At 40.1% G+C, this 27,895-nt stretch overlaps 1 protein-coding gene across 2 annotated transcripts in view; it reads left to right on the top strand.

The window, feature by feature from the left end:
- The window catches only part of INO80D (INO80 complex subunit D), a 96,271-nt gene that overhangs the window by 13,169 nt on the left and 55,207 nt on the right, over positions 1-27,895 (top strand). The window contains exons 2-5 of one of the 2 annotated variants that reach the window (XM_023219392.3): positions 9,936-10,029; positions 10,226-10,381; positions 15,505-16,250; positions 25,430-25,538. In XM_023219392.3, the coding sequence (XP_023075160.1) occupies positions 15,602-16,250; positions 25,430-25,538 (758 nt within the window). In that variant the 5' untranslated portion in view covers positions 9,936-10,029; positions 10,226-10,381; positions 15,505-15,601. Of the gene's footprint in view, positions 1-9,935; positions 10,030-10,134; positions 10,382-15,504; positions 16,251-25,429; positions 25,539-27,895 lie in introns of both variants that reach the window. The other variant, XM_026454612.2, reaches the window with a different exon arrangement.

The following is a 27,895-nucleotide window of genomic DNA, read 5'->3' as shown; positions in this document are numbered from 1 at the left end:
TGGAAGGCTAGGGGTAAAGAGTGAAAAATATGTAGGATTTTTTCTGAGAACTGCCTTAGTGCATTTGTCATACTTCTTTATTTAAAAAGGAGAAGTTTATTAACGTAGAGAAGACCAGATATTCATCGGTTTCCAGTTTACAGAACAGTGATTTTAATACTATAGTAATACTCAATTAGAAGAAATTTAGGCTGGTTGTGGTGGCTCACGCCTGTAATCCCAGCACTTTGGGAGGTGAAGCAGGAGGATCACTGGAGGCTAGGAGTTCGAGACCAGCCTGGGCAATGTAGTGAGACTCCATGTCTAAAATAAATTAAAAGGTTAGTTGGGCACAGTGATGCATGCCTGTAGTCCCAGCTACTTTGGAGGCTAAGGTAAAAGGATCACTTGAGCCCAGGAGCTTGAGGCTGCAGTTAGCTATGATTGTGCCACTGTACACTCTAGCCTTGACAAGAGAGCAAGACTCTGTCTCTTAAAAAAGAAAAAAAAAGAAGAAAGTTAGATTTCAAAATTATTACAAATTATTATTAATGTATTTGTTGTAAAAAAATTCTATAGTAAGTATGCTTTATGGTTTTGATATTATTGTGGAATATTTTACTATTCAAAATTTTAAAAGATATTTGTGGTTAATGATAGCAAGTACTGACATCTCTATTCTTCCTTCTCCAAACCAACTTTAAAAATAGGGAGAATTAGAAACAGAAACTAAACTGAAGCTTTGACAATTACTGTAACCTTGTAACCAAAATATATGAATTATGGCCAGGCACGGTGGCTCATGTCTGTAATCCTAGCACTTTGGGAGGCCGAACTGGATGGATCACCTGAGGATAGGAGTTCGAGACCAGCCTGCCCAACATGGCGAAATCCTGTCTCTACTAAAAGTACAAAAAAATTAGCCAGGCATGGTGGTGGGCACCTATAATCCCAGCTACTCAGGAGGCTGAGGCAGGAGAATGGCTTGAACCAGGGGGCGGAGGTTTGAACCGAGATCAAACCATTTCACTCCAGCCTGGGTGGCAGAGCAAGACTCTGTCTCAAAGAAAACCAACAAAAACTCCCTCAAAAAACCCAAAATATGTGAATTAGTACTATTAAGTGCAGTGAAAACCGAACCAGGGCAAGAGAAGATGCCAAGACAGAGTGATTTTCTCTATAGAACCAGGCAAAGTAAAGGAAGAAACTTTCTCCCAGGAAAGTGACACACTCCGAGGACAAAACCAGTAATCCCCTTGCAAGGATGGCAAAGTTGGATCTGTATGTTGGGCTCCCTGAGTGGCAGGAGGGGTTGGGCTGAGTTATAAACCGTGCAGTCCTACCAGTTTTGTAGGAAGTTCAGAGTGGAGGAGAAACTGGCAGCAAGCAGCCTTTCAGCTGCTGATCTTGGTCATGTGAAGAGAAATAAAGCCTAAATTATCACCCCACCCCCAAATCTATGCCATGTGGGCTCCTGTGAGTTAGGGAACATAGTCCAGCATGGAGTCAAGCCTCAAGGGAAAGTGAAAAAATAGTTCCTATGATGGAAGGTGGGGGTGAGACATAGCTCCTCTGAAACTAGAGTTTAAAGATGAGATATAAAAGCTCAAGAAATAAAGGACAACAGAAGGATATAAGAGTGAGCTGTTGGAATCAGGGTACAAAATAAGAGAAAAGTAACATTGCAGAAACATTCCAAGCAGCAAATATCAACTGTAGCTGGGGGTAATGGAGGCAAGCTTGAGAAATTTGAGCAACCCAAAATGGAACAAATAAAAATGAAGAAAGACTAGAGAGAGTGATAGATAGGGAATAAAGTAAATCTAGCATGCCAATAATTGATACCCCTGAAGCTATCGGAAGAATAAATCAAGCAGAAAGCAATGTCAACACATTAAGGAAGAGTTTTCCACAAGAAAAGAAGATTTGAAGGCAGGTGTGGTAACATGCACCTGTAGTCCCAGCTACAGTGGAGGATCGCTTGAGCCCAGGAGTTCAATCCAGCTTGGACATTATAGTGAGACCTCATCTCTTTTTAAAAAAAAAAAAAAAAAAAAAAGGCCAGGCGTGGTGGCTCATGCCTGTAATCCCAGCACTTTGGGAGGCCGAGGCAGGTGGATCACCTGAGGTTACGAGTTCGAGACCAGCCTGACCAATATGATGAACTCCCATCTCTACTAAAAATACTAAAATTACCCGAGCATGGTGGCATGCGCCTGTAATCCCAGCTACTCAGGAGGCTGAAGCTGGTGAATCGCTTGAATCCAGGAGATGGAGGTTGCAGTGAGCCAAGATTGTGCCATTGCACTCCAGCCTGGGCAACAAGAGTGAAACTCTGTCTCAAAAAAAAGGAAAAATATTTAAAATTTTACAACAGTTTCTAGTCTTTAAATAGACTTTTACTGTTAGGTCAAAATGCAAAAAAAAAAAAAAAAAAAAAAAAGTCCCCTAGAAAATCAGGAGACTGGCCTCAGGCTTTTTCAACATGAAACAATATATACAAAGTCAGTAGATTAAAAAAATGTACAACCCAAGAATTTTATGTCCAGACAAATTGTTAAGTATAACACCAATTGACATCTTTTCTTTTCTTTTCTTTTTTTGAGACAGGGTCTCATTCTGTTGCCCAGGCTGGAGTGCAGTGGTGCAGTTTTGGCACACTGTAGCCTCGACCTCTCAGGCCCAAGCAATCCTTTCATCTCAGCCTCCCAAGTAACTAGGACTACAGGCGTGTGCCACCACACCCGGCTAATTTTTGTTTTGTTTTGTTTTTAACAGAGGTAATGTTTTTCCCATGTTGGCCAGGCTGGTCTTGAACTCCTGACCTCAAGTGATCCGCCCACCTCACCTTGGCCTCCCAAAGTGCTGGGATTACAGGCGTGAGCCTCTGCACCTGACCTAAGTTTTGTATTCTTTATAGAGCTAGGGTTTCGCACTGTTACCCAGGCTGGCTTTGAACTCCTGAGCTCAAGCAGTCTACATGTCTCAGCTTCCCAAGGTGCTGGGATTATAGGCGTGCACCACTATACCCGGCCAACGTATATTTTCAAATGGAAAAATCATGACTTATAGTTTCCACAAATTAGCTCTTGGCAGGGAAAGAAAAGAGAGGAGACTGTGTTATAAACTATTAAATCAAGAAGTGAGTGGAAGACTAAGTTAAAAAAATTATTTTGCATTGAATAAATTTAAATGTAGAACTAAGAACAACAGGAAAAAGCCTTGAGAGTTAGGGATGGGTAGGTAGTTGCAAGTCTGGAAATTTTTCTCAGTATTTATAACATGGGATCAATTGCAGTAATGCTGATAAATATACTAATTTTCTTTTCTTTTTTTTTTTTTTTTTTGAGACGGAGTCTCGCTCAGGCTGGAGTGCGGTGGCTGGATCTCAGCTCACTGCAAGCTCCGCCTCCTGGGTTTACGCCATTCTCCTGCCTCAGCCTCCCGAGTAGCTGGGACTACAGGCGCCCGCCACCTCGCCCGGCTAGTTTTTTGTATTTTTTAGTAGAGACGGGGTTTCACCAGGTTAGCCAGGATGGTCTCGATTTCCTGACCTCGTGATCCGCCCGTCTCGGCCTCCCAAAGTGCTGGGATTAGAGGCTTGAGCCACCGCGCCCGGCCAAGTATACTAATTTTCTTAGTGTGGAGTAAAAAAGTGTTATCTAAAGGAGTTAGACTGTAATTCTTCTAAGAAAACAGACTACAGTTGACCCTTGAACAACTTGAGAGTAGAGGTACCAACCCCACATGTTGAAAATCCACATTATAACTTTTTTTTTTTTTTTTTTTGAGATGGAGTCTCATTCCCATTGTGCAGGCTGAAGTGCAGTGACTCACTGCAACCTCCACCTCCCGGGTTCAAGCAATTCTCCTTCTTCAGCCTGCCGAGTAGCTGGGATTACAGGCGTGTGCCACCATGCCTGGCTAATTTTTGTATTTTTAGTAGAAATGGGGTTTCACCATGTTGGCCAGCTGGTCTCGAACTCCTGACCCCAGGTGATCCACTCGTCTCGGCCTCCCAAAGTGCTAGAATTACAGGCATGAGCCACCACACCCGACCATATTAGAACTTTTGACTACCCAAGAACTTAACTGATAGCCTGCTGTTAACTAGATGCCTTGCTGAAAACATAAACAGATTAACACATATTTTGTATAGGTATTATAATATTACGAACAGTAAGCTACAGAAAAGAAAGTGTTATTAAGAAAACCATAAGGAAAATATATTTAGTATTAATTGGAAGTGGATCATCATAAAAGTCTTCACATTGGATGGAGGAAAAAGAGAAGGGTTAGTCTTACTGTCAGGGTAGCAGAGGAGAAAAAAAAATCCATATATAAGTAGAACTACACAGTTAAAACCTTTGTACTGAATATAGTGAAATGTATAAAGGCTAAAGGCAATACAAAATATAATAGGATTAGGATGAAACAGGTAATAAATATAAAATTATAAATTGGATAAACTCATTTATTAAAAGAAAATGACTTGGACCAGGCAGGGTGACTCACTCCTGTAATCCCAGCACTTTGGGAGGCTCAGGCAGGGGGATCACTTGAGACCAGGAGTTCAAGCCCAGCCTAGGCAACATGGTGAAAGCTCGCCTCTACAAAAACTACAGAAAATTAGCCATGTGTAATGGTATGTGCCTGTAGTCCCAGCTACCCAGTAGACTGAGGTAGGATTGCTTAAGCCCTGGAGGTTGAGGCTGCAGTGAGTGGTGATCGTGCCATTACACTCCAGCCTGGGTGACAAGAGTGAGACACTGTTGACCTCAAAAAGAAAAGAAAAGAAAAGAAAATTGCTCGAAAGTAAAATGATTCAGATTGGGCAAAAAGTCAAACCCAACAAGAGTTGCATCTAAAAGGGATCAGCAAATAACATGTTAGTAAATAGTTTTATCTTTGTGGCCATATGATATCTGTTGCAACTACTAAATTTTACCACTATAGCACAGAAGCAGCCATGGACAGTATGTAAATGAATGAGCATGGCTGTGTTCCAATAAAACTTTACTTACAGAAACAGACAGTGGGCCACATTTGTCCTGTAAGAAATAGTTTAGTTTGCTGACGTGTGATCTAAAACATAATATGGCTAGGCACAGTGGCTCATGCTTGTAATCCCAGCACTTTGGAAGGCCAAAGCGGGAGGATATCTTGAGTGCAGGAGTTTGAGACCAGCCTGGGCAGCATAGCAAGACCCAGACTCTACAAAAAATTTTAAAAAATTAGACAGATATGGTGGCACGCACTTGTAGTCCTGGCTACTTGAGAGGCTGAGGCAGGAGGATCTCTTGAGCCCAGAAGTTTGAGGTTGCAGTGAGCTATGATCATGCAATCCAGCCTGGCAACAAAGTGAGACCCCGTCCTCAAAATAAAAAATAAGTAAAAATAAAACACAACACAGTGCCTCAAAAGTTGGGAACAGAAGTACAGGCAAAGACTCAGTTGATAAATTCAAACCAAAAAAGCAATAGTTCAAATATTTGTGTCAGACAAGGTTGTATTAATCACAAAATGCATCAGTTGAGTTGCATTTTTTTTTTTTTTTTTTTTGGGAAACAGGGTTTCCCTCTGTTGCCCAGGCTGGAGTGCAGTGGCATGATCTCGGCGCACTGCAACTTTATATCCTTCTATCCCTACCCTCAGATTTCTTTCTATGATTTGTAAAATCCTCTCATACCTACAGACATGTAGATTCCTCTTTTTTCTTGAAGTTCTTATAGGTTTCTTTGAACTAATTTGTGAAAGATACGTGTGTGTTTGGCTTGTGGGTGAGTAGAGCAAAGATGGTGAAAAATAAAAAATGGCATGGATTTGCTTTGAAATATTTCCTGTCCCAAACATCCAGGGCAGCTAAATTTAAATGTTTATGTTTTATAATTTTCAAATTTAAAAAATTTTAATGGACACAAAATAATTGTACATGTTTGTGGGGTATATAGTGATGTTTTGATTCATATAGTGTACAGTGATCAGCAGGGTAATTAGAATATCTGTCATCTCAAACATCATTTTTTTGTGTATTGGAAACATTCAATATCCTCCTTCTAGCTATTCAAAACTATGTAATAATTATTGTTAACTATAGCCATCCTACAGTGCTGGAGAACATCAGGGCTTATTCCTCCCATCTAGCCATAATTTTGTATTCTTTAACAAATCTCTTCCTATTCTCTTCTTTCCCCTACCTTTCCCAGTCTTTATCTGGTAGTCTGTGTTCTACTTTTTACTTCTTTTTTTTTTTTTGGAGACAGTTGCACTCTGTTGCCCAGGCTGGAGTGCAGTGGTGTGATCTCAGCACACTGCAACCTCCACCTCCTGGGTTCAAGCGACTCTCCTGCCTTAGCCTCCCCAGTAGCTGGGATTACAGGCACCCGCCACCACACCTGGCAACTTTTTGTATTTTAGTAGAGAGAGTTATTTCACCATGTTGGCCAGGCTGGTCTTGAACTCCTAAGCTCAAATGATCCACCTGCCTTGGCCTCCAATATGCTGGGATTACAGGCATGAGCCACTACACCCGGCCTGCTTTTTACTTGGAGATCAACTTTTTTAAGTGACTACGTGAGTGAAAACATGTGTGTTTAATTTTCCATACCTCATTTATTTCACTTAAGATAATGTCTTATAGTTCTATCCATATTGCTGTGAATAAGAGAATTTTTTTTTTCTTTTTTTTTTGGCGGGGGATGGAGTCTTGCTCTGTCGCCCCTGCTGGAGTGCAGTAGTGCGATCTCAGCTCACTGCAACCACCGCCTCCCGGGTTCAAGTGATTCTTCTGCCTCAGCCTTCCATGTAGCTGGGATTACAGAGTGCCACCACCCTCAGCTAATTTGTATATTTTTAGTAGAGAAGGGTTTCATCATGTTGGCCAGGCTGGTCTCAAACTCCTGACCTCAGGTGATCTGCCTGCCTTGGCCTCCCCAAGTGCTAGGATTACTGGTGTGAGCCAGCGTGCCCAGTGCCCGAGAATTTCATTCTTTTTAATGGCTGAACAGTATTCCATTGTGTATATATACCACATTTTCTTTATCCATTCATCTGTTGTGGGACACCTAGTTTGATTCCATATCTTGGGTATCGTCAATAGTGCTTTGATAAACATGAGAGTACAGACATCTCTTTGATGTATTATTTCCTTTTCTTTGGAAAAATGCCTAGTAGTGGGTAGTTCTATTTGTAGTTCTTTGAGGAGCCTTCATACTGTTACTTTCTTTCTTTCTTTTTTCTTTTTTTTTAAAGACATAGTCTCGCTCTGTCAGCCAGGCTGGAGTGCAGTGGTGCGATCTCAACTCACTGAAGCCTTGACCTCCTGGGTTCAGGCGATCCTCCTGCCTCAGCCCCGAGTAGCTGAGACTACAGGTGCATGCCACCAAGCCCAGCCAATTTTTGTATTTTTAGTAGAAACAGGGTTTTGTATTTTTAGTAGAAACAGCCTAGAAACATGTTGACTAGGCTGGTCTCGAACTCCTGACCTCAAGTGATCCACCTGTCCTGGCTTGGATGACAGGCATGAGCCACTGTGCCCGGCTCATACTGTTCTTTATAGTGGCTATACTGGTTCACATTCCTGGTGGTTAAGAGTTCCCTTTTTGCTGCTTCCTCACCAGCATTTGTTGTTTTTTGTCTATTTGATAATAGCCATCCTAAGTGGGGTAAGAGGATGCCTTACCCCAATTCTGATTTGTATTTCCCTGATGATTAGTGATATTCAGCATTTTTTTATATATTTGTTAGCCATTTGTATGCCTTCTTTTGAGAAATGTCTGTTCAGATCATTTGCGCATTTAAAAATTGAATTGTTTGCATTTGTTTCTTTTGAGATATTTGTTTCTTATATATATTCTGGATGTTAATCCCTTGTTGGTTCAATAGTTTGCAGATATTTTCTCCCATTCCGTAGGTTGTCTGTTTGTGCTGTTGGTTGTTCCTTTGCTGTGCAGAAGCTTTTTAGTTTGATATAATCCCATTTGTTTATTTTTATCTTATTGTCTATACTTTTCAGATCTTAACTCATAAAATCTTTCCCCCATCAGTGTCCCCTGTGTTTTCTTCTAGTAGTTTTATAGTTTTAGGTCTTACAATTAGGTCTTTGATCCATTTTAAGTTGATTTTCATATGGGGTGAAAGGTGGGGGTCTAGTTTCATTCTTCTGCATGTGAGTATCTAGTTTCCTAGCACCTAAATTTAAATTTCTAGTCCAATTTTTTTTTCTTATATTCTCATAAGGTGAAAAGAGAAAGCTCTTATTTTTTACATTAATGTGTGATTAGATTTACTTAGTAATGAATGTGATTTTTTTCCTTCCAGAAGAGAAAATGTGATTTTTATTAACTAAGGTAATTTTTCGAGTTTTTTTTTTTTTTTTTCTACTACAGTAAGTGAAGTATTTCTTGAGAAGAATACAAATTCTCTACTTTTATTACTGGCAGGTGGAATGTAGTCATGTATTACAAGAATGAACACTTATGAATAGTAATTTGTTTCTCCAGTGTTTACCATATACTAGGGATGATACTTAGTATGTTGCATATTTTGTATCACTTGATCCTTCCAGCATCCTGATGATAACATAGATACTATTATTATCCCTGTTTTACAGATGAGAAAACTGACATTCAGATAGGTTAAATGATTGGTTCAAGGTAACACAGTAAGTGGCAGATTTTAGACTTGAACAACCGTGTCTTCTGACACCTCCAGCGTTTACATATCTTGTCATTCACTGGTAAAGGAGAGAGTATTTCTGGACTTTTTCAGTAGCTGATATCTGAGCTGTTCCATCAGCCATCTTGATGATGGCTGGAAGTGCAGAAGAGGATGGGCGAGACTCCATCAGCTCACTAAGATTCTGACTTGGCAAGATAGACTCAGTTTCATGATAGACTAGATGGTGTTGTAATATATAAATCCTACCATTGGGCCTTTTGTGTGTAGTTTGGTAGTGAGTATTGTGTAATTCCCTCCTTCCATTTTCTCACTGACTCTGAAAAGACTCATAAGCTATGATTATTATACTACTTAGTGTGATTGGAAGCACCACATGGTGCAGAACTCTGAACTGAATGGTGTAAGTATGGTCAGGTGACTAGTCTTTGGACCTGAGAAGTTTATTGAGATTGGATGGGATAGGTGTAGGGAAATATAAGGGAAAGAACATTTTTTAATGGCAGAAATGTGCTTTATTTTGTATTTCATAGAAACATTTATAAATTGCCAAATATTTTACCATCATATCAAAAAAAGTAGAATTTCTGAGAGAAGTTTGAGGTCTATCATTTATTCTGCTGGCATTGTAAAGGGATGTGGGTTCTGAAAATAAGTATAGCATGCAAACATCAGTAATGAAAAAGAGACCTACTACCTGAGACATTCATTTGGTGGAAGAGTTCTGCTGCTTTGAGGTATTTGTAAAACTTAACCAGCGCAAATGTTATTTAGTTCAATTTGGGGGGATAAGGTAACTTAATTTTTTGTTTTGTTTTGTTTTTGAGACAGATCCTCACTCTGTCACCCAGGCTGGAGTCCAGGGGTGTGATCTCGGCTCACTGCAACCTCTGTCTCCCGCATTCAAGTGATTCTCCTGCCTCAGCCTCCCAGGTCGCTGGGATTACAGGTGCCCGCCGCCATGCCTGGCTAAGTTTTGTATTTTTAGTAGAAACGGGGTTTCGCCATGTTGGCCAGGCTGGTCTCGAACTCCTGACCTCAGGTGATCCACCCACCTTGGCCTCCCAAAGTGCTGGGATTACAGGCATGAGCCATGGCGCCCGGCCAACTTAATGTTTTATAATGTCTCTTATTTTCTTATTTAACCACATTATTGGGATGTTGATTTACAGTGAAGAATCCATTGCATTAGTAAGGGTGATACTGTAGTATTTTGCTTCCTGGGTGAACTAGCTTTGCTGATTTCTGTTTGTTAACTAGGCCTTTTGATATTTTTGTAGACAATCTGCTTCATCTTGATTCTGCGGCATTCCAAACTGTGGTATCCTTGGGGGTTCTCTTAACATTGCTATGGTGCAGAAGATTTAAAATCAGGTATGGCTGTGGGGCCAGAAGTCCCTCAGTGAAATTCTCAACTTAAATCTGCCTTATACTCTCTGATTTATCATTTGGGTTTCTTTTTTTGTGGTGGCCTTTTAGCTGATGTTCACAAGGAATAGAGTCACGTGATGTATGAAGGGAAACATATACACTTCTCTGAGGTTGACAATAAGCCCTTGTGCTCATATAGCCCCAAACTGTGCAAGCAGAGGCGACTCAACGGCTACGCCTTCTGTATCAGACACGTTCTGGAGGACAAGACTGCCCCCTTCAAGCAATGTGAATATGTGGCCAAGTATAACAGCCAACGCTGCACCAACCCCATCCCCAAATCAGAGGATCGTAGGTAAGGGCTAATAATGAGACTCAATCCTTGATTTCATTAACAGGCTTGGAATTTTTTCTTTTCTTGTTTTTTCTTCTCTTTTCTTCTGTCCCTCATTTCTCCCTCCCTCCCTTCCTCCACCTATATAAATATTGAATTCTGGGGGTAATCTAAGTAAACTATGGAATACTTTTAAAGATGACATATGGCAGTTTTTAAAAATAGAGTAATACGTTTGGAGAATTACTTAAAATATGTTTGAGTGTCTTCTTTTTAATTGATTTCATGGACTTCTAGAATTTTTAAGATTTTTTTTCCCCTCAAAGTCGCTGCTTGAAGTCTTAAAACGGATTTGTTTGGTTTGTGGCCTTATAAAGTAATTCCTGATTCTCTACCTAGTTTTCTCATTTGCCTAAATGAGAGAAATTTTAAGAACTAATTAGGTGTTGTAATTAATGATAGTAATTTTGGAGTTTAAAATCTATGCCTAGAAGTTAGTAAAGGATATATACTTAAAAAATTTTTTTAAACTACTTGGATCATTTAGATTTATATCCTGTCAGACTTCTCACCAGTGTTTGGCATGTTTTATAACCTTACCTTTTTTGGTTAAAAAGTGTTCCAAATAGAGTATGTTTACCATAATTTGGAAACACTATTTTCACATTAAGGGTCTATTTTGCCACTAGAATGATGAGTTTATGCTTTGCTGACTGGAATTGTGTTTAAAGGAGTCTTATACTGGTTATTCATCTTTCATATTGTTAGGAAAATTTACACTATCTTTCATATATAATCTCTTCTCCGTGCCTCTTTTTCTTCAGTTCTCCAGAAACTATATAGATCATTGCGGGACTTCATGGAGAGATACATGCTTGTTTCCCAAAAGTTTCAAGATACTTGTTATCTCTAGGTAGAAAATTTGAATCTTAAAACACACACACAACCTTCATCCATATTTCTATACATTAGCAAATGTCACTTGCATAAATTGGTTGGACAGGAATCAGATATTTTATGTCATGAATACTTTTTATGCTTGCAGTATGAAATAAATAACTTGTGTTGGTGGAGATCTCACCAAAATGAGTACAAATAGTTTAATGGGGATTTAGGAATACTCTTTTAGAATTTCTAATGAGTGCTTAAGGCTTCAGATTACAATACCTGAAAGTTAGAAACAGCTGCTTAGTGGGGCAAGAAATAAAATTTTAATCTCAGGTGAGAAAGGGACCTGTGTATTAGGCTAAATATATCTGTCTAGTTAGTTTTTAGCAGACTGAAAATGGTAATTTCTTAGCGCTGCCTTTTTGTGACTTGAAGAATGGATGAGCTTGGATTAATTTTTTTTTACATCAAGCCCCATTGTAAACACATTTCTAAAATTTTGTCTTAAAATCAGCTTATCATGGTTACAGTTGTCAGTGTTGGATTTATTTTCAGTTGAGCCAAAGCAGGAATTATCTTAATAGCAGCAAGCACTGGGTGTGATGGCTCACACCTGTAATCCCAGCACTTTTGGAGCTCAAGGCGGTGGATCGCTTGAGCTTAGGAGTTCAAGACCAGCCTGAGCAACATGACAAAACCCCATCTCTACAAAAAATACAAAAATTAGCCAGGTGTGGTGGTATATGCCTGGAATCCCAGCTACTTGGGAGGCTGAGATGGGAGGATTGATTTAGCCCAGGAGGTCGAGGCTGCAGTGAGCAGTAATTGTGCCCCTGTACTCCAGCTTGGGCAACTGAACAAGACCCCATATCCAAAAAAAAAAAGTGAGAATTCAAGTGAGAGTCCTTATGAATTTCTTCAAAATATTCTCTGACACATCTGTATTCACCTTTGTCTTTGAAATAGTTTGCTCTTTTGAGAACATGTTTCTATCTCAAGAGAAGCTGTGCTTAATAAGTGCTAAGTTGTTTTTTTTTTTTTGATGGCGTCTCACTCTGTTGCCCAGGCTGGAGTGCAGTGGTGTGATCTCGGCTCACTGCGAACTCTGCCTCCTGCGTTCAAGCAATTCTCCTGCACCAGCCTCCCCAGTAGCTGGGATTACAGGTGCACACTACCACGCCTGGCTAATTTTTGTATTTTTAGTAGAGATGGGATTTCACCATGTTGGCCAGGATGGTCTTGAACTCCTGACCTCAAGTGATCCGCCCACTTCTGCCTGCCAAAGTGCTGGAATTACAGGCATGAGCCACTGCGCCCAGCTGTAAGTACTAAGTTATAAATTTATCTTTCTTTTTTTTTTTTTCTTTGAGATGGGGTCTCATTCTGCTGCCCGGAAAGTGCAGTGGCATGATTGTAGCTCACTACAGCCTTGAACTTCGGGCTTTGAATGATCCTCTTGCCTCAGTCTCCCGAGTAGCTAGAACTACAGGCATAAGCCACGTGGCCGGCTGTGTTTTGAAAAATTTTTGTGGAGATGGAGCCTTACTAGGTTGCCCACGCTTATTTCAAACTCCTGGCTTCAAGCAATCCCCCTGATTTGGCCACCATTCCAGGCCAAATTTATTCTTTATTAAAATTTTTTCCTGTTCTTGGAAAACTTTTTGGTTAGTGCAATTATCCCAGCTGCCTCTTTCTTTGCTGGCCGTTGCTTTGTGAATCTGTTCTGTTTAAGATATGTATGGGACCTACCTCAAACCTGCTTGGGAAGCACATGTGTGCGTGCGCGCACACACACAGTGTAGATTCTCTTTGCTGGCTAGAAACCTTTTTCTCTTTTTCAGTGACTGCACATGACAAAGAAAGCTTTTTCTTAAGAGGCCTGTCTTAAAGAGTGCCTCTGATAGATTTATTTCTAAGACAAAGCAACGAAATACACATATTCTGTGTGTGTGTGAGATTTTCTGACTATTTGGTGAATCTGTATTTTTAGCCATTACTGAAAAAACATTTTTATGATGAAGCCCAGTGAATTTGAGGATTGACATTTTTTACTTTAGTGGTCTTTTCCCAAACTGTGTTTGTGGAGCTGTCACCTATATGCTACAATAAAAATAGGTTCTCTTTTGTTTTTGTTTTTTGAGGCTGAGTCTCACTCTGTCGCCCAGGCTGGAGTGCAGTGGCACAGTCTCAGCTCACTGCAGCCTCCACCTTACGGGTTCAAGGGATTTTCCTGCCTCAGCCTCACAAGTAGCTGGAATTACGGGTGCCCGCCACCACACCCCACTAAGTTTTGTATTTTTAGTAGCGATGGTGTTTCGCCACGTTGGCCAGGCTGGTCTCAAACTACTGACCTCAAGTGATCCACCTGCCTCGGCCTCCCAAAATGCTGGGATTATAAGCATGAGCCACGTTGCCCAGCTGGTTCTGTTTTCTTGGATTTTTTTTTTTTTTTTTTTCTTTAAACTGAGACAGGGTCTTGCTATGTTGTTCAGGCCAATCTTGAACTCCTGGCCTCAAGGGATCCTTCTGCCTCGGCTTCCCAAAGTGCTGGGATTACAGACATGAGCCACTGTGTTTGGCCCTGGGTTTCATTTTCAAATAACTTTGGGAAACACTGCCAGATGGGTACATTTTCCTCTTGGAACTTCATATGTACGATATACAAAGTGCTTTGAGTAGTTGCACATCAGTAACAAAAAACAAAATCCTTCTTTAATTTTGTTTAAGCCAGCATTTTCCAAATTTATTTAAGCATGGAGTAGTGTTTTTTTGTTTGTTTGTTTGTTGTTTTTTTGAGACGAGTCTCACTCTGTCTCCCAGGCTGAAATGCAGTGGTGCAGTCTCAGCTCACTGCAACCTCTGCCCCTGGGTTCAAGCGATTCTTGTGCCTCAGTCTCCCGAGTAGCTGGGATTACAGGCATCTACCATCATATCCGTCTAATTTTTGTATTTTTAGTAGAGATGGGGTTTTGCTGTGTTGGCCAAACTGGTCTCGAACTCCTGGCCTCAGGTGATCCACCTGCCTTGGCCTCCCAAAGTGCTGGGATTACAGGTGTGAGTCACTGCACCTGGCCCTTTTATAGGTTTTTAAAATAGCATGAAGAGTATTAAGACCACAATAAATATTTACCTTTTCAATACCCACACAGATGAAAATTCACAAGCATCAGGACCATCCAGGAAAACATGACATCAACAAATGAAATAAATAAGGCACCAAGGACCAATTCTGGAAAAACAGAGATATGTGATCTCTCAGACAGAGAATTCAAAATAGCAGTTTTTGAACTGAATTTTGCTCATTGTTTTTTTTTTTTTTTTAAGTTTCCACAGGAAAAGTCCATGTCAATATGGCATCACTGGTGAATTCTATCAAGCATTTTTAAAAATTATTTTTATTTTATTTTTCCATAAGTTACTGAGGTACAGGTGGTATTTGGTTACATGAATAAGTTCTTTAGTGGTGACTTGTGAGATTGCGGTGTGCCAGTCACCCAAGCAATATACTTGCTCGTTGTTGAAGACTAATGAGAGTCTTCATGAGCTTTGATTTTAGTTGGTCTTAGCTCTGACTCTTTCTAGCTGGAAAGAGTCTCAGGCAAGTTAATCAATTTCTATAAAGCTTAGTTTCCTCGTGTGCATTAAGGGCATTATTTTAGTGCCTACAGCAGGTAGATACTACAGGAGATAATTCACGTACTTACATCTGGCTACTGAAAAAGACATTTCACCTATAACCCCATGAGCCATCTTTTACTTTCTTGTTTCATTCTCTCTTTCTTTCTGTCTCTTTCTCTCTCTCTGTATATATGTATCTAAAGCACAGTAGACACTTGACATTCTTGAGGGTTTTATGTCATAAGAGCTTTGTGAATCTCCAAATACCTTAATGGCCTTAGAAAATATATATATATTTCTCTGTAAGAGAATTTTAAGTGATCTTTTAGACTCTTGATGAGTTACTTTGTATGCTATGAATAGAGAATAACAAAGCCATGTGAGAAGCAGTAGCTGAGCAGTTATCCAGGGCCACTCACCCCTGTGCATGTACAGTTCACATATTTACCTCATCAAAATTACACTGACTTTGAGGATTGCTTGAAAGTAGTAGAGGTTTGCATGTTAAGTCGCTGGCTGCCAAGAGTCACTATAGTGGTGCAGTTTTTAACGTATTAGGATTCATATGTAGTTTTATGTTCTACTTTAAAAAATATGTATCATGAATATTTTCCCATGTTTATGTGTATATTTTAAAGGTACTGCAACAGCCACCTGCAGGTACTTGGCTTTATCCCGAAAAAAGAGAGGAAGAAAAAGAATGATCCTATAGATGAGGTGAAGGTCAGGCACCAGATGGATACCATGGCCTTTAGCCTGACAGTGCCCACGCTGGCCTTGAAGATGCCCAACGGACTGGATGGAATGTCCCTCTCTCCACCTGGGGCAAGGGTCCCTCTCCACTACCTGGAAACTGAGTTGGAAGACCCATTTGCTTTCAACGAGGAAGATGATGACCTAAAGAAAGGGGCAACTGTGAGAAAGAAGTTGCAGAGCAAGTTGGCCCAGAATCGGCAGCGCCAGAGAGAGACAGAGATTTTAAAAGTTCGACAAGAGCACTTTAGTCCCCCTCCTGCACCTTCACAGCAGCAGCCTCCGCAGCAGCACTCCCACCTGTCACCTTTATCCACTTCTTTAAAACCTCCAGCGCCACCGCAGGGTTCAGTCTGCAAGTCACCTCAACCTCAGAACACCAGCCTACCAGTGCAGGGAGTGGCACCCACCACACACACTATAGCACAAGCAAGGCAGTTGTCTCACAAGAGGCCTCTGCCCCTCCTGCCATCCAGTAGGGCTCCCACCGTGGACCCACCCAGGACTGACCGGATCCTCATGAAAGCCACAGCCTTCTCTCCACACTTCTCATGTATAAGCCGACTGCAGAGACTGGTGAAACTGTGCACCCAGAAACATCAGTTGGACACTGATCTGTTTCCCCATTTAGGTGAGTTATCATATTTTATCGTATCATAGATACATAATATGACAGAATGTGTTCTGTTGTGTGGAGCTTCCCTCTCATAATCACCCCATATGTGATGGGGGTGGAATCACAATGGGGCAGAGCAGTGCAGTGAAAGATTCTGTATTTAGGTAGACCACCTTAAAATAAACACAGTCATCCCTCTACATGTGTGGTGGATTGGTTCCAGGATTTCCCTCAGGTACCAAAATTTGAGGATGCTCAAGTTCCTGATATAAAACAGCATAGTATTTGCACATAACCTATGCACATCCTCCCATATTCTTTAAATCATCTCTAGATTATTTATAATACCTAATATAATGTAAATGCTATGAAAACAGTTGTTATACTGTATTGTTTAGGGAATAATGACAAGAAAAAAAGTCTGTATATGTTCAGTACAAATGTAATCTTTTTTCTCAAATATTTCTGATCAGCGATTGGCTGAATCCACAGATGTGGATCCCATGGATACAGAGGGCCAACACTGGAGGGCATGATACTTGCTGAACAGGATACAGAAATAGGAGTTGGGAATTTAGAATTCCACACATAGCTTTTATTTGTAGTGATAGCAGCATTAAAAGACAGTTGTGTTTGGTTGTATGCTTTTATGAGTTTAGCACCTGTGCATCCAATGAAGTTCTTTGCGTGTCTTATTCTAGGAATGATCATAGCATTGTTGATATCTGCTGACAGTTTTAAAACATTTTTTCCTGTTTAAAAAATTTGCAAGGCAGTACCTGTTAATGATTTAAAAGTGAGAAAATACAGGGAAAACTTGTAATTTAATGTAGTCACATGTCTATTTTTCTTTTGTTGCTTCTGAATTTCCTGTCTTGCTTAAGAAAACTTCCTCGATTCCAAGTTTATACAGATATTCTATGTTTTCTATTAATAGTTTGATTGGTTTTTATCATTTAAACCTTTAATTCAGTTGAAATTTATTCTCAAATGCAATATGAGCTATGATTTTCACTTCATAAAAATTATTTGCATAATGTGACAGCAATAGAAATATGAGCAAAGATAGAACATGAAGAGATATGAATAGTCAGTAAACAAATGAATACCTCAATCCTCTCAGCAGGCGGGAAATACAAATTAAAGCGACAATGAATTACCAGATTGGCAAAAATGATATCCATTGTTGGTCAGGGTCAGGATATGGTATCTCATACATTGCTGGTGAGTAATTTAGCAATATCTACTAATTTAAAATGTATTTATAGGCTGGGCTTAGTGGCTCATGCCTGTAATCCCAGCACTTTGGGAGGCTGAGGTGGGCAGATCACCTGAGGTCAGGAATTTGAGACCAGCCTGGCCAACATGGTGAAACCCTGTCTCTACTACAAGTGCAAAAAAGTAGCCGGGTGTGGTGGTGCGCACCTGAAGTCCCAGCTACTTGAGAGGCTGAGGTGGGAGAATTGCTTGAACCGGGGAGGTGGAGGCCGCAGTGAGTCGAGATTGCGCCACTGCACTCTAGTCTGGGTGACAGAGACCCCATCTCAAACAAACAAACAAACAAACAAACAAACAAAATATATTTGTAGCCAGCAGACTCACTTTTGGGACACTATCCTGTGGATTAAAAAAATCAAACTGTAAGGATGTATGTGCAAGGACGTTCACTGAAACATTGTTCGCAGCATTAAAAACCTGCAAAGCAACAATTACTGTTAGGAAACCTTGACTAAATTATGGTTCATATGTGTTTTATGAAATATTATGTAACAGGCTGGGTGCAATGGCTCATACCTGTAATCCTAGCACTTTGGGAGGCCGAGGTGGGAGGATCACTTGAGCTCAGGAGTTCAAGATCAATCTGGGCGACACAGTAAGACCTCATCTCGTTATATAAAAAAAAGAAAAGAAATAAATATACAGCTATTAAAAAGAATGAATGAGGCCGGGCGTGGTGGCTCACGCCTGTAATCCCAGCACTTTAAGAGGCCGAGGCCGGTGAATCACCTGAGGTCAGGAGTTCGAGACCAGCCTGGCCAATATGGCAACACCCTATCTCTACTAAAAATACAAAAATTAGCCTGGCATGGTGGTGCGTGCCTGTAATCCCAGCTACTTGGGAGGCTGAGGCAGGAAAATTGCTTGAACCCAGGAAGTGGAGGTTGCAGTGAGCCGAGATTGTGCCATTGCACTCCAGTGTGGGCAACAAGAGCGAAACTCCATCTCAAAAAAAAAAGGAAAATGATATCTGTATCTTTTGACCGGGATGTGTCCATGGTATATTAAAAAGTAGAAAAAAAAATCAAGAGGTAATTATTATCCCACTTTGGTAAACATAAACAAAGTAAATAAACAGGGGATATCAGTGTATTTATTGATTAAGTATATGACTGTTTGCCTGATTGGTGTGAGCAAAGGTAAAAGTATAAAAGGATATATACTTCCAGGCTGTTAACATCATCAGCTACCCTTTGGGAGGATGGAATTGGACAGGGTGTATTTTATAGGAGATGGGAGTGGTGACTTTTCTTACAGCTTTTTATTGTTTAACCTGTTTAACCATCTGTGACTTTTCGTGATTAAAATACAAAAGTTAAAAAATTTATAAACAAAAATAATAAAACACTCCAAGCCATATTAATACCCATTTGTTAATGCCTTGATATATTCTTTCCAATATATAAAATTGGGTTCTTACTATACATGCTGTTTTGTAACCTGTTTTAAAATTTTTCGTACTAATGTATTTTCAAGTTGGTAATTTTTAATATACAGTGTAATTTTTCATGACTGAATTCTGTCTGCCATTTAAGTTGTATCCAGTTTATGTCCTTATAAACTGTTGTAGATGTATATAGCCTTAAAGTAAAACAATTATTGCCACATCTTTAATTTTTTTCTTCAAATAGATTGTTAATTCAGCCTAAAAGTGGAACTGCGGATTCAAAGCTTTAGCTTTAAAAAAAAAACAAAAAAACGTTGATATGTGTTGCCAAATTTTTCTTCAGAATTATTTTGTCAGCTTATCTTCTTTAAGCAGTGTGTGAAAATATAGTTTCTCTAAATCTCTTATCAGCCCTGGGTAGTATTATTATGTTATTATTGCCTTTGCAAATTAGATAGAAAATCTGCTTAAATTTACATACTTAGTGTTTCTCAAATATTTGTTTTTAGGATCCTTTTCACTTAAAAATTAATAAGGACACCATAAAGCTCTTGTATATGGGTTGTATCTATTTATACTGTATTAGAAGCTAAAACTGAGAAATTTAAAATGCAATTTTTTTTTTGAGACAGGGTCTTGCTCTGTTGTCCAGGCTGGAGTGCAGTGGCACGATCATGGCTTACTACTGCCTTGACCTACTGGGCTCAAGCGATCTCCCGACCTCAGCTTCCCAAGTCACTGGGACCACAGGCACACACCACCACAACTGGCTAACTTTTTTTTCAAATTTTTGATAGAGATGGGGTCTCACTGTGTTGCCCAGGCTGATCCTCCTGTCTTGGCCTCCCAAAGTGCTGGTGGGATTACAGGCATAAGTCACCGTGCCTGGCCTGTCAGATTCTCTTTCAAATAAAGATGATGATGTAGGCTGGGTGTGGTGGCTCACGCCTGTAATCCCAATACTTTGGGAGGCTGAGGTGGGCAGATCATTAGATCAGGAGTTCAAGTCCAGCCTGGCCAACATGGTGAAACACTGTTTCTACTAAAAATTCAAAAACTTAGCTGGGCATGGTGGAGCATGCCTGTAATCCCAACGACTCGGGAGGCTGAGGCAGGAGAATTGCTTGAACTGGGACCTGGAAAGCAGAGGTTGCAGTGAGCCGAGATCGCGCCTCTGTACTCCAGCCTGGGCTACAGAGTGAGACTCCATCTCAAAAAAGAAAAAGTGATGATGAGTGAGAAAAAGCAGTTTGGTCAGGTTGCAATGAAAACAGTTGTGCAAGTCCTCTTCCTCAGGACAGCTGTCATACTTTCTTCCTCTGCAGCAGATTCACATTTACACACACAGAGTAGTATCAAGACATGTGCTCGGGGGTCGATTTAATAAAAATAAATAATCTTTAATGAACAAGAATATTCTCAAATAAAACTCCTTTACAACTGCGAGGCATGGGATGAGGAATACTGTGACTCCTAGTAAGTCTGATGCCACTGCCTTGATTCATGGTAATTAAGGAGCCTGTAGTTTTATCCATCATTGCTTTTATACCATCAGTGTAAGTGTCAACACAGTGAAAAAGGCAAATAATGTCTTAATATTATTTTGTTGAAAATAGTTTTGAGGCCAGGTGAGGTGGCTCATGCCAGTAATCTTAGCACTTTGGGGAGGCCAAGACAGGAGGATCACTTGAGCCCAGGTGTTCGGGACCAGCCTGGAAAACATAGTGAGATTCTTTCTCCTTTTTAAAATTTAAATTAAAAAAACACTTTTTAGAAAGAAAATAGTGTTGACCTATATACTCCAAGAATATTTCAAGGACTTCTGGTGATCTGTGGACCATACTTTCAGAACTGCTATTTTGGATTAATAATATAGTTGAGTATTTGTTCATAATGATTTTTAGACATTTTGTTTATTTTGACTTTCACTTCTTCCATCCATATATTTATTTTCTATTGATTGGTAAGAGCTTTTTATATGTATATTATATCTGTTGGAAAGTCTCTCCGTCCTCTCCTTTGTTTTTTGCTCCCGGGTATCTGTTATAGCCAGGCACAGTTGCAAATTTGTAATCTCTGCTACTTGGGAGGCTGAGGTGGAAGGAGCCCTTAAGTCTAAGAGCTTATGGCTGGCAGTGAGCTATAATCATGCCACTGTGACAGAGCTGAGACCCCCGTCTCTTAAAAAGAAAAGAAAAGAAAAGAAATGAAATATCCATTGTAGGGATTTAAAAGTTAAAATTTTAATGTATTCTCTTCTTTAAGATTTCTTTCTTTTGAGGCTGAGTTTTGATTTGCTTGCTTCCTTGTTTGGATTCTCTTCATCCCAAAAATATGTAAACCTATTCACCCATATTTTCTTTTAGTCCTTTTATTATTTCATTATTTGCATTTTAGTTATCTAGCTGGAACATTTAGACATTAGTTTTGAGGCAGAGATCTAACAGTTTTTTTAAAAGTTTGCCTCTAATTCCAACACTTACCGGCATCATCTACTAAATTTTTATTTATAATTTCATTTATTTCTGGATGCTGATAATTTTTTAGCTTTTGAAATGATGAAATTTTATGTCATCTTAGGGGCTGATTTTTTAATTTTTTTTTTTTTGTTTGAGATGGAGTCCTGCTCTGTCACCCAGTCTGTAGTGCAATGGTGAAGTCTCGGCTCACTGCAACCTCTGCCTCCCGGATTCAAGTGATTCTCCTGCCTCAGCCTTCTCAGTAGCTGGGACTACAGGCGCATGCCACCACATCCAGCTAATCTTTTGCATTTTTAGTAGAGACAGAGTTTCACTATATTGGTCAGGCTGGTCTTGAACCCCTGATCTTGTGATCTGCCTGCCTCTGCTTCCCGAAGTGCTGGGATTACAGGCATGCGCCACTGTGCCCAGCAATTTTTAAATCATTTTTCAACAGAATGAAAACATACAGAAAAAGTTTTCAGCCTTTTCCTTTTTTTTTTTCTTTTTTTGAGATGGAGTCTCGCTGGGTTGCCCAAGCTGGAGTGCTGTGGCACGATCTCAGCTCATTGCAGCCTCTGCCTCCCAGGTTCAAGTGATTCTCTTGCCTCAGCCTCCTGAGTAGCTAGGATTACAGGTGCACGCCACCACACCCGGCAAATTTTTTGTATTTTTAATAGAGACGGGGTTTCACTATGTTGGCCAGGCTGGTCTTGAACTCCTGACCTCAGGTGATCCACCCGCCTTGGCCTCCCAAAGTGCTGGGATTACAGGCGTGAGCCCCCATGCCCGGACGCCCTTTTACGTTTTTAAAAATGCAAACATATTGGAGGGCCTAAGATTTCAAAGCAAAGGTTATTTTGGGGAAACCAGAAATAGTAATACATATACTCTATAACCTTATGACAAAGTATAGTCTGTATTCATGTTAGCAAAGAGTACTTAAATAAAAACTCAGTCTTATTATTAGCTTTTATAGTCCTGTCTGGGCTAGTTATATCAGTTAGTTACATTAAAACTAGTGATAATGAAGCCAAGATGAAAGGTTTGCTTTATTGGACAGTTAGTTTCACAGCAGGAAAAACACTTCCCTCTTAGTTTTTATGACTTAGATCTTGACTTCTTCAGAGAAAGTATAGGTGTCTTAGTAGAAATTATTCTATTGAAACAAATAAAAGATAACTCATGTTCTGTTTTTTACTGGTGCCTTAAATGTCACTTTGAAGAACTTTACCTTTCTTTTTTTTTTTTTTTTTTTTTTTTTGTTGTTGTTGTTGTTGAGATGGAGTCTCACTCTGTCTCCCAGGCCGGATCTCAGCTCACTGCAAGCTCCGACTCCCGGGTTTACACCATTCTCCTGCCTCAGCCTCCCGAGTAGCTGGGACTACAGGTGCCCGCCACCTCGCCCGGCTAGTTTTTTGCGTTTTTTTTTTAGTAGAGACGGGGTTTCACTGTGTTAGCCAGGATGGTCTCAATCTCCTGACCTCGTGATCTGCCCGTCTTGGCCTCCCAAAGTGCTGGGATTACAGGCTTGAGCCACCGCGCCCGGCCAGAACTTCACCTTTCAACACACTGAAGTTGATGCTGTTGTGATCATTTAATTGCTTTTTTTACCTTTTCCCCCTACAAATTATTAATTATTTCAGTTAAGAGAAAGTAACTCATTTTTAAAGGTGACCTGACATTTTAGACAGTCATCTTAGAATTAGATTTGAAGTTTCTTTATGCCGATTGCAATGTGTTATTTAATCTTAAGCATTTATAATTTGCATTTTAATTAACCTTTTCTTAATTTCCCTATTTGCCACATGTAAACTCATTTAAACTATGGAAGCAATCCGTGAAGTCCTTTTTAATGTAACTGTCTAATGAGGATACTCTTAATTTTTGAGGTTCTCAAGAAGGAAGACATAAATAAAATACTAGTTATCAAGGTGTCCAGTAAGTTTCATAGAGGTATGAATATGTTAAACTTACATAGTCCCACATGTTACACTTTAGGCTGTGCAACATCAGTCTTTATCAAGACCTCTTCAAGATATAAAACTTCTTTTTTTTTTTTTTTAAACTTTTAGAGACAGGGCCTTGCTCTATCACCAGGCTGAAATGCAGTGGCATGATCATGGCTCACTGCAGCCTCAACCTCCTGGGCTCAAGGGTTAATTGATCCTCCTGCCTCAGTCTCCTGAATAATTGGGACTGCAGGCATGCAGTACTCAGCCTGGCTAATTTTTAAGCTTTTTGTAGAGTCGGGGCCTTGCTGTGTTACCCAGGCTGGTCTCTAACTCCTTGCCTGAAGTGATCCTCCCGGCTCAGCGTCCCAAACTGCTGGGATTACAATCACGAGCCAGTACACCTGGCCAAGACACAAGACTTTTAAAAGGGTAAAACTTTTATGTTGGGAGCTAAAAATTATTCAGTCATTAAAAATTATAGCATTTGGCTGGGCACAGTGGCTCATGCATGTAATTGCAGGATGTTGGGAGGCTAAGGCAGGTAGAGCACTTGAGCTCAGGAGTTTGAGAGCGGCCTAGTCAACGTGGCAAAACCCCGTCTCTACAAAAAGTACAAAGATTAGTTGGCCATGGTAGTGCTGCCTGTAGTGCCAGCTACTCTGGAGGCTGAGGTGGGAGGATCACTTGAGCCTGGGTGGTCAAGGCCGAGATTGCACCATTATGCTCCAGCCTGGGCAACAGAGTGAGACCCTTTAACAAAATATTAATATACACCATGTTTATCCACTTTTCCTTCTAACCCTGTTTTATGTAATGGAGCACAAAGTCTGACATTTTTTGTTTAAAATAATTGAAAGAAATCCTAAACCTCATTAGTAATAGAACATTACCATTCCACCCTTCCATCTTCCCATGGAAGGTAAGAACCAGGGAATGGTTTGGGAGAGGAGGATGGAGTGTTTCTGCCTTTGACACTTTATCGTAGGGCCCTTCTTGGTTGAAATGTAGAGTGACTCTATCTGTACTTTTTGATGTTTTTCTTTTTGTTGTTGTTTCATAAAACCTTTCAGAAGCAGGTATTGACCTTTTTCTTGCCTGAACGTATATTGAGCTGCTTTTCTCACCCTCTTGTTTGTATTTTATGTTTTTCTGATATCATATTAGTGTATGAAGTTTTGATACTTAAAGAAATTCTGGCCAGACACTGTGGCTCATGCCTGTAATCCCAGCACTTTGGGAGGCCAAGGCGGGTAGATCACTTAAGGTCAGGAGTTTGAGACCAGCCTGGCCAACATGGCGAAACCCCGTCTCTAATGAAAATACAAAAATTAGCCAGGTGTGGTGGTGCTCATCTGTAATATCAGCTACCTGGGAGGCTGAGGCAAGAGAATCGCTTGAACCTGGGAGGCCGAGGTTGCAGTGAGCCGAGATCATGCCACTGTACTTCAGCCTAGGTGACAGAGCAAGACCCCGTCTCAAAAAAAAAAAAAAAAAAAAAAAAAGAAATTCTACCTTTTTGTGACCTGAACTCTCTCTTTGCTTGTGTTGCTTCTACCCTATTAGTGAAGTGTCTGACAAAAGAAGTTCATCTGTAGAATACAGCTTAGCCTTTTTGTTGTAATGTCATTTAAAAAACCCGATTGTGTGGCTGGGCACGGTGGCTCACGCCTGTAATCCCAGCACTTTGGGAGGCCAGGATGAGTAGATCACGAGGTCAGGAGTTCGAGACCAGCCTGGCCAATATGGTGAAACCGTGTCTCTACTAAAAATACAAAAATTAGCTGGGTGTGGTGGTGCACACCTGTAGTCCTGGCTACTCGGGAGACTGAGGCAGGAGAATCGCTGAACCCGGGAGGCAGAGGTTGCAGTGAGCCAAGATCGTGCCACTGCTCTCCAACCTGGGCAACAGAGTGAGACTCCATCAAAAACAAAAACAAAAATAAATTGATTATCTTTGTATGAATAGAAATAAAATTCATCAGGAGGCATTTATTCACACCATGATAGTACTTGCGATAGGGTGCGTTGGGTTATGTTATTTTGTGTAGCTTTTTAATTCAAATTTAGAATAAAAGTAAATTTTTTCTAATTTGCAATATCTCCTGTCTACCCCAGGTTTGGACTGGTCTGAAGAGAGCGGAGAGGAACCAGAGGACTCAGAGCAGGCCTCGCCCTACCAGGTTGCATGGTCCATCCGGGAAACCCTCAGATATCAAAGACATGCGTAAGTCTTCTGTTCTGTTTTTATTCTTTTTTTTTGAGATGGCGTCTCGCTCTGTCACCCAGGCTGGAGTGCAGTGGCGTGATCTTGGCTTACTGCCACCTCTGCCTCCTGGGTTCAAGCAATTCTCCTTCATCAGCCTCCTGAGTAGCTGGGATTATAGGCGCCCGCTACCTATCCTATTTTTTTTGTATTTTTGGTAGAGACGGGGTTTCACCATGTTGGCCAGGCTGGTTTCAAACTCCTGACTTCAAGTGATCTCTCCGCCTAGGCCTCCCAAAGTGCTAGGATTACAGGCATGAGCTACCACGCCCGGCCCTATTTTCCTTCTTGAATGACCGCTGTAGCAGATTGATATTTCTCGCTATATATGCTGATACTTTTATGTTATTAGATCTAGTTTTATTGTAAAATAAAGGTTAAAAAAAAGTTGGAAGTAAAATAGATTTCACTCCAAGAAATTGGAGGTAAAATAGATTCCACTTGGGAGGAAATGTACTATATTGTTTGAGCAAAGCTACTCTTAAATTTTCTTGGTAAATTTGTTTCTGTACCTTTCCCACTCATCATTAAAGGAATTAATTATAATAGAACCTATAATTGAAAAGAACCTTAGAGATTAATTGATCCAATTTCCTCATTTTACAGAAGAGGAAAGCAAGGCCCACATAGGTTGAGGAACTTGCAAGTGGTCTCTTGGAGGGCTACGTGGAGTCCCACTGTCTTGCCTCTCTGTATCTTCTTTGGCTATATCTCCACAGTGGTAGAAATAGTGCTTTTTTACTTCACTTCTGTCTTCTGCAACATTGATCCATTCTTTATTTCTGCTGTGCTACAATTTTTTTTTTTTTTAAGGATAAATCTCCTGAGGGGTTTGCTTTGTACCTTCCTTATTGGAAAGCTGTTTGGGTATACTGACAGCTCTCTTCGGTTTTTTTCCCCATGTTATGTCTTCGGAAAAGAAGCATTTGTCTAAGATCTGTAGAAGTTGAATGCATATCCCCTTCAGTGATAGTAAGAAAACCAATTTTTTTAGGAGACTGCTTTTAGCATTCTACAGATTCACTTGGTGCAGTTTGACAATACCAAGATAGATCCTTGTCTGTGGGGCCAAAATATGACTCACTCAGCTAACTATTTATTTAAAATGTTGTGGTTTGAATATTCAGCAATGTAGAGGGAGACCAGCTATCTGTGATGGTTTTTGAATTTATAGGATTAAAAATGTGATTTGTTAGTACACCTAGAGGTGATTAGGCTTAGGGAACTGATTGACTAGAGACTAATCTGTACACTAAAATGCCAGCTTAGCTGAGAAATATAATCATCAAGTAGTACAAATGGTCACTGAACAAAACTGCACAGGAAGCAAATTATCAGAAGCGTATTTGGATATGGAATTAGAGCAAGTAGGGTTAGTTGGATTTTAGTAATGGTCAGTGTCTCAAATTATAATAGCATGATGCATCTGTTCCACTCTTGGGATTTATCTCCCACCTAGTTGTTCCTGCCTCACTTATCCCCTAGATAGTATTGGAGAATGTTACATCTTTTTTTCCTTACGCTGAGGTTCCATTTTATGTGTCATTCAAGACTGTTTCCTTACCATTAGCAGGTTCTTTCAGATACAGCACAATAGAGTCAATTGAGCTTAAGCTTTTCAGTTATAGATACCATCAGTCATACTTCCTAATGGTAATTCGTATCAACTTAATTTGACTTGTGATATTTTGGGTTAATTTTACAAATCCAGCAAAAACCTGTTACATGGGAAATTATTAATAAATGGTAGTTATCATTCTTAATTTAATTCTTAAGGTAACCTTGACATCAGTATAGGGAGTATATGCTACTGATTGGGAACAATGTATATTCTATTTTGCCTTCTATTCTTGCAGTTATCAAATACTTCTTTTGTTGTTTTAGATTTGTGGCCATCCTCATTTTTCTTTATCTGTGTAGCATGTTACTTTCTTGGCCACTTTCATAACTTGCTTCCTCTTTGATTACTATGATACTCTGCTCTCCTGGTTCTTTTCCTTTACTCTGTTTTCCTCCCCCCCCCTTTTTTTTTTAACAGATACTTATCCTTACTTCGTGCCCAGCTGTTGTTTTCATCTTTTCCCCTTCATTCTTTTCCTTCACTCAGTCATTCATTTTTCATTCATTTGTTCATTTACTTATTCAGCACATTCTTATTGGGCTCTTATTACCCTCCAGTCATGGAGCACTCTATATATATTTTTCATGTTGGGCAAACATGTTGGTTTACCCACACGTCTATTCCTGTAACTCCACATTTGTATCCGCCACTCTGCTCTCTAAGAGGAATCTCAGTCCTGTATTTTAATTAATTAATT

This window comes from Piliocolobus tephrosceles, chromosome 11 (genome assembly GCF_002776525.5).
Source record: "Piliocolobus tephrosceles isolate RC106 chromosome 11, ASM277652v3, whole genome shotgun sequence".
NCBI lineage: Eukaryota > Metazoa > Chordata > Mammalia > Primates > Cercopithecidae > Piliocolobus > Piliocolobus tephrosceles.
The sequence above is the reverse complement of the archived record's forward strand: the minus strand, read 5'-3'. Positions and strand labels throughout refer to the sequence as shown.